The sequence below is a fragment of the Penaeus chinensis genome, chromosome 9 (genome assembly GCF_019202785.1).
Source record: "Penaeus chinensis breed Huanghai No. 1 chromosome 9, ASM1920278v2, whole genome shotgun sequence".
In the NCBI taxonomy this organism is placed as follows: domain Eukaryota; kingdom Metazoa; phylum Arthropoda; class Malacostraca; order Decapoda; family Penaeidae; genus Penaeus; species Penaeus chinensis.
Genome location: NC_061827.1, coordinates 14,398,225 through 14,405,724, shown reverse-complemented (window position 1 = coordinate 14,405,724; position 7,500 = coordinate 14,398,225). Strand labels below are relative to the sequence as shown.

At 38.5% G+C, this 7,500-nt stretch overlaps 1 protein-coding gene across 9 annotated transcripts in view; it reads left to right on the top strand.

The window, feature by feature from the left end:
• LOC125029205 (zinc finger and BTB domain-containing protein 24-like) overlaps nt 1-3,835 on the top strand; it is a 10,705-nt gene extending 6,870 nt beyond the window's left edge. For all 9 annotated transcript variants that reach the window (XM_047619077.1, XM_047619073.1, XM_047619078.1 and 6 more), the window contains 2 exons: nt 1,520-2,191; nt 2,586-3,835. In XM_047619077.1, coding sequence (XP_047475033.1) covers nt 1,520-2,191; nt 2,586-3,323 — 1,410 coding nt within the window. In that variant the 3' untranslated portion in view covers nt 3,324-3,835. The remainder of the gene's footprint in view (nt 1-1,519; nt 2,192-2,585) is intronic.
• Nucleotides 3,836-7,500: the final 3,665 nt, after the last annotated feature.

The window sequence follows — 7,500 nt, the reverse complement described above, 5'->3', positions numbered from 1 at the left end:
GAGAGGAGAGAGAGGGAGAGGGAGAGAGAGGGAGAGAGAGGGAGAGGGAGAGAGAGGGAGAGGGAGAGAGAGGGAGAGAGAGGGAGAGAGAGGGAGAGGGAGAGAGAGAGAGGGAGAGAGAGGGAGAGGGAGAGAGAGAGAGAGGGAGAGAGAGGGAGAGGGAGAGAGAGAGGGAGAGGGAGAGAGAGAGGGAGAGGGAGAGAGAGGGAGAGGGAGAGAGAGGGAGAGGGAGGGAGAGGGAGAGAGAGGGAGATAGAGAGAGAGGGCGTGTGTACATGGGTGCGTGTGTGTGTGTGTGTGCGTGTATATGGGAGAGGGAGAGAGAGGGAGAGGGAGAGAGGGAGAGGGAGAGAGAGGGAGAAGGAGAGGGAGAGGGAGAGAGAGGGAGAGGGAGAGGGAGAGAGAGGGAGATAGAGAGAGAGGGAGATAGAGAGAGAGGGAGATAGAGAGAGGGGGAGATAGAGAGAGGGGGGGATAGAGAGAGAGGGGGAGATAGAGAGAGAGGGAGATAGAGAGAGGGGGGGATAGAGAGAGGGGGGGATAGAGAGAGAGGGGGAGAGAGAGAGAGGGTGTAAAGGGTATATATTAACGCCTTAAACATATGGTTTAGCAGGAGTAGTGAAACGGACGGTTGGCTTAACCTCTTTTATTGAGAAGCGTAAGCAACACAGATATTCACACGTAAGGCTAAGTGCTTAGTCTGCCCGGAGGGCAGGCGCAGCCAGCCTGACCCTCAGCGGTCGGCAAGACTCTCTGAAAGGACTGAGACTGACCTGGGTCATCCTGAGCCTTAAGTACTGGTGGATGCGTGGGGCACGTTGGGGTGCCTGCGGTGAAGCCACGCGTATACTTGCTTCTGTACGCCACATGGAATCTATTTATACATACTCTTATGTAAAGGGTATTTAAAGGACACCTTAAACATATGGTTTAGCAGGAGTAGTGAAATGGACGGTTGGCTTAACCTCTTTTATTGAGAAGCGTAAGCAACACAGATATTCACACGGATACAAGTCTGGGTAAGTCTTAGTGCTGGGTCTGCCTGCAGGGGGGCGCGTGGCTGGAGCCAGCCTGACCCGCAGCGGTCGCCAGGACCCTCTGAAACGGACTCTCTCTGCCCTGGGTTATCCTGAGCCTTAAGTACTGGTGGGTTCGTGGGGCACGCCCTATCTTGACCAGGGCGCCGGGTGTTTCCCTCGAGGCGCATCTGGAGTAAGGTCAGGTCAACCAGCTGCCCGTGCCTGTCACACCGCTCTGCCCTAACAAAACCGGCGTGAGCGTAACTGCACATACAGCTTAACACATCTGTTAAGCTGAGAGAGAGAGAGAGAGAGAGAGAGAGAGAGAGAGAGAGAGAGAGAGAGAGAGAGAGAGAGAGAGAGAGAGAGAGAGAGAGAGAGAGAGAGAGAGAATATTTTACATTTATGTGTGTTAGAAATAATTTTGTTGTTAAATTTTACTGCAAGGAAAGAAAAATGAAAAATGAATACTGAATCTAAATGTCCCCTTTTTTCCGTAGGTCACAATAAATCACAGCAACCTTCCTAACCTTCTGAAAGCAGCTCGATGGTTAGGAATAACAGGACTACAGAGTCCTTTCAACAGATCAGATCTGGCAACAATACAGTCTCCAAGTTTGCAAGGTGATTCATCCCAGATATTGGACATATGGACCCTTTTCAACCAGTTAGTGTCTTCATCAGGAGATTCCAGAACATTAGAGCAGGTTGCAAGTACATTACAACAAATAAGAGCCACATTAGAGCAAGAGGCATGTGGAAATGCAACAAACACAGAGACAAACCACCTGTCATCAATAGATTCAGAGCCATTTCCTGCTGGCAATAGTGAAGATGAGCTAGAAGAGTCTGTTGAATTCAAACCCATTTTAATTGAAGGAGACCCACACAATCTCCTAGGCAGGGAGGATATGGCCACCACAGATAACACTGAAAGTGAAATGACTGATGGAATTAATTTTCACAACATCACGGAACGCTTCATAAACAGCCCTTGTCCTTCTCGACAGAGCTTTGAGAGCAATACCTTTGAAGGGTGGGATAGTGAGTCTGTTTCATACAGGAGGAAGAGTTTAGAACAGTTTGTAAAGATTCAGACTGGTGTTGATTCAGAAGAAAATTCTCAAGATATGGTTTTGCGTTACGAAGGTAGTTCAAGCGAACCAGAAAAGGTAAGTAGAAGTATGTGTGATGTACTTACCAAGCACTTACAAACACAGTGGTTTAGATAGAGATTTAGGAAAGTCTCTTCTATGTACTATAGTTAGTGTGTGAATATTTACAGTAGTTATTATTATACGTTTAGAACAGTTGTATATAAGCATTAATAGGAATTGTGATCAAGTATTGAAATTAGAATAAGAACTGAAAACTTGAAAGGATGGAATCAAGTATTTTTTGTATACAATTTAGTAGTACCATATTAGTTCAGTTTTAATTATGGCTTTAAAGGTACTGGGATTTTTTTCATCACAGAGGATGAATATTGGTTGACTATAATCAGAGTTTACTATGTAGAAATAATACAATGCTGTTATAAGTTTTTCCATTGTCTATATTTTCCAGGAGAATGTAGACCACAAACTTGACAATGGAACAAAAAGGTTTTTATGTTGCAAGCACTGCAAGAAAACCTTCAAAGTACGGAAAGATTTGGTTGAACATCTTAAGACACATGAGTTTCGAGATAGCTTCTGTGTAATCTGTGAAAAGCAGTTCTCAAGCACAGAAGCCCTAGACAAACACTTACGACTGCGCAGTGTGTACTCTTGCTCAGTGTGTAGGTATATTACACATTGCAAACAGCGCCTCTCCAGACATCATGCTATGCATAAGACAGAGGAAATGGTTTTATTGAAAGACGTACAGCCTGAACCAGCATCCCAGACACATACTGAGGAGGATAACACATCTGTTGGAGAACCTTCAAAAACGGATTCAAGTTCTTTCAGGTGTCCTGCATGTGATGAAATTTTTATTGACTACCTAGAACTTAAGAAACACAGCACCAATGGTTGCAAAAGGTTGATTTGTAAGTATTGCAATAAAATCTTCTTACCCACCAAGACCAGACAATACAATCGCCATCTCAAGACTCATAAAATCAAAAAGAGGTTTTCATGTCCCTACTGCCCTTATAGTTGCGATCGAAAAAGAAGTCTTACAGACCACGTATCCAAACACACCGGTGAATACCGCTTTTCATGTTCGTTGTGCAATTACAAATGCACAAGAAATGTATCACTTAGGCTCCACATGGAGAAAAAACACAAAGATGTGAACTGTATTTCAAAATCTGTATAAGGTTTTTCATAGTTATTATAATTTTCCCTAATATATGTATTTTTCCCCTTAACCCAATTCTGCTGGGAAGATCTGATGTTCACTGTAGTACTGTTTTGTGAAATATATCTGCACATAGATAGCTCCACAAGTGATCAGCCACCAAGGATTCAGTTTGTGGTCAATGTCACCTCACCTGATTTTCTCCTTCCTTGAATTTTCAGGGAAATTTTTTTTATTATCATTGCCTTGCTGGTTGGCAAGGATCTGCATTATGCACAGTCAAACAGCTCCAATTCCCGATCTATTGCTTGTTGGAGGAAAGCCATATCATTTGTTTAATTGTGATTCTGTTGTTGATATTATTATTGACAATATAATTATTACAATGTTATTAACAATACTAATAGCAGTATTAAATAAAATATCTCTGAAAATCAAGGAAAATGGACAACAGGTGAGATAGGTCAGACTAGTGATTAACTCGTTGGTGGCTAAGCCTTTGAGGAGCCATTTATGTATAAATACAATTAGTAAACTAATTTCATTCTGACATGTATGTACATGCTATCCCAAGTGGCGCTGGCTTAACATGTGTGTATTTGTGTTTTGCTTGTATGTGTGAGTTGGATGCATCTATTCATGTATGTATATGTATATATATATATATATATATATATATATATATATATATATATATATATATATATATATATATGTCATATATGTTATATATATTATATATATATATATATTATATATATTATATATATATATTATATATATTATATATATATATATTATATATATTATATATATTATATATATATATATGTATTATATATATTATATATATTATATACACACACACGCACACGCACACGCACACGCACACGCACGCACACGCACACGCACACGCACACGCACGCACACACACACACACACACACACACACACACACACACACACACACACACACACACACACACACACACACACACACACACACACACACACAAAATACATAGATACATACTTTAGGTGTGTATGGGCATTCTCTTAGTGTGTTTGTATGATTTTTAAAAGTTTTATATTGTATGATTGAAATTGAAATTTTTGGTGAACTGATAACTTTTACCTTTGCTGTATTTTGTTGTTTTTTTCCCTGTTTTCTGGAATGACATACAGAGCCAGTACAGATATGTTGTGAACTTGAAATTCATACTATCAAGATAGATAGCGTAGGGAAATGCTTACAGAACAAAAATGTCAGAGCAGTGTTGTATATGTCTTATCACTTTGAAAGTTTTATTTTATTTATTTAAAACAGCAACCAAGAAGTTATTTTCCAGAATTTTCAAATTATATTAGGTTCTGTTTATTAGTAAATAGTTCTTTCAGACTTTCTGGGAAGGAAAAAATGTTTTGTGGTGTTCTTTACAGTTGCAAGTAGACTTGTTCTCCTGTGATAGATTATTTAATTTTTGTTATTTGAAACATAAGGTAAAGAAAAGACAGTTTTATATATTTAATTAATTTTTTATTGTATCGGTGCATACAATAATTATCGAAAGTCTTATGTCAGGAAGTTATAAGAAAATAGGTGGAAAAAGGAATGTATATGCATTTTGGTTGGAATAAGTATTATGGTTGGAAAATTCCAGAAGTACTGAAAAGGTGTGAGTTGAGTGCCTGTGTGTTTTCTACATAGAAGACTTACCAATCTTATAGAAAAGAATAAAACAAAATTAAAATATCAAGAAAAGGATAGTAACCCATGTTGAAAGAAATTTGGTAAAGAAGAAATAAATTCACAATCCATGATATTTAGATAACTTTGTTATTTATTGAAATTATACAAGTCTGAAGATAGTTATGTTAGCCATTAATTCACACATCATGCTTTGTGATATCATTCACTCTTCTCCATGCTTTCTCCAACAGTTTTCCCTGAGTACATTTTTGGTACTACTGATATTGCGAAACCAGAGAAAATTTTAAAGAGATTGTAAAGTTAGATATAGGATTAACCTGTGTTTCCAGATTTTAGAGCTGAATCAATATATTCACAGTAAGGACAAAGATGCTCATTATGGCAACTTGATCTATTTATGGTAATTAAGATAAATCACTTTACCTATTTTTTTTTATTTATTAGATATAAGAATTTAATAAATACCTTGAAAGAAATATATATTGAAAGTCTAAGTAATCATATGTCCCCAATCTCATGCATGTTGTTACAGGGGGACTTAGGAGACAGAGACTAAGGACCAATGTTGGGAATCTCCCCTACTTTGGGCTCCCCCTTTCCTTTTCCTTCATCTTCTCCAACCCCCTTCTGTCCACTTTCCAAGGTGTGAGAGCCTTGATGAAAGGATAAAAGGCTGACTTTGGATCAGTCTGGAATTGCCTCAAGTAGCCATTGGAGTGGTATTCCCATTTAGTTATCTAGCCCCTACCCCACATGGGGACCCTGAGGGATGAACCATTTCTCATCCCCATACATTTCAGGATTATCGTGGCTAATAATATTTTTTTACCTTTATAACCTCCCCCCCTCCTCCTCTCTCCATCTGTTGCTTCTTGTTGTTTTGTGGGGGCTTAGGAGATGGGGCCTGAGGTCAAGTGTATGGGATCAACCCTATATTTGATCTCAGCCCTTGACTCAAATTGTTTTGTATGGTCTTTTCTTCTTTGCCTTTCCTTTTCATTCTCTTTTTCAGCTTCTTCTTCTGTCCACTTAATGATTAGCAGATTGTGTTTTAACCATTAACATTTCTGGGAATCCACAAACCTTTGGTTCACCTTATGAACCAAAAAACTTCCATACCCTGGGGCATCACCTTCAAGCCCTGCTACTACTACCCTTTCCTTGATAACTACTGTGAGCTCAGTCCACTCCAAGTCACCCACCCAGGACATTACCCAACCTTCACAAAACATTCCTTCCTCTCTCCACTCCATCTCATCCATTGTACACTATATACACCAATACCCCTTCCTCCATGTTCTGCCTTTTGTTCGCTCCTGGATACACACGTGACTCCCTTTTGTAACGGTTGTGCCCTTCTCTGGATCCTGCCCCTCCTTACATTCTTCCTGATCCCTTGTCTCATTCCCCAGTTTTACCCCCTCCTACCTCTCTGACACCCATTTTTACCTTTATCACTCATTGATTGTTTCATAACTCTTCTACACTGAAATATTTGAGGTTTCTAATCTCACTGACCTGTATTTTCCTTTTGTTCTAATTGCTCTTCCCTGTCTTGGCCCATTTATTCACCCTCTTCACCCTTTTCAATATACTCTCATAAGATATTGTACAACTTTTGACATGTAACACATCCAATCATTAACTCATTAACTCATTAACTTTCTTTACCCTTTTCACTACTTTACTCTCCTTTAGGGCTATATGACTCTGATGTCTAGTACATTTATTTGTTTTTTAAGTATTAAATAATCATAATTACTTTTCACCAAAAGTAAAAGAAATACTTTTAATTATGACCAAAATAAGGTGAGTCTATGAAAGGAGTTTCAGCTTCCTTGAGAATACAACATACACATCAGCTGCCAAGGCAATCAATGTAAATAATGTTAAGATTAATTTTTTGACCCTTACTGAAATAATGCTCTAGAACATAGAGGTAACTAAATATAATAAGAGAATTCAGAATTATTGTATGCCTTTTTGAAATTGAAAAAGGGAGAGAAAAACTTTCAATTTAAAGTGTTGCCTTCCTTATTTCTAGTTGTCTTTATCTGCATATTCTTTGCATTACATGTTCACCTTATACATAAATTGAATCCAAGAGAACTAACAGTTATAACCTATTTAGTGAATTGTATTGTACAATCCCTTTTTTTTATGGTACAATTCCTGTCTTAGAAAAGGATAAGGGAGAGGTGAAGAAAATACCTGTTTTAGATGTAATGTGATATGAACAGTACAAATCTCATATATGCATCTACAAAACAGAATATAAGGAATGTAGCATATCTGATTTCAGAAAAGCATGATGGAGGGACTGCTTTGTTTTAGGATTACTGGAGCAGTTACTGAAAAGTGAGATATATCAGATTTGCTGAAGAACTCAAAAAGTAAGGGATTTATTTGAGAGTCTAGTTGAGTTTCATATGTATTTGTCAAATATGAGAGCTAAAGTTTTGTGTATGTAGAAAGCCTTGTTTA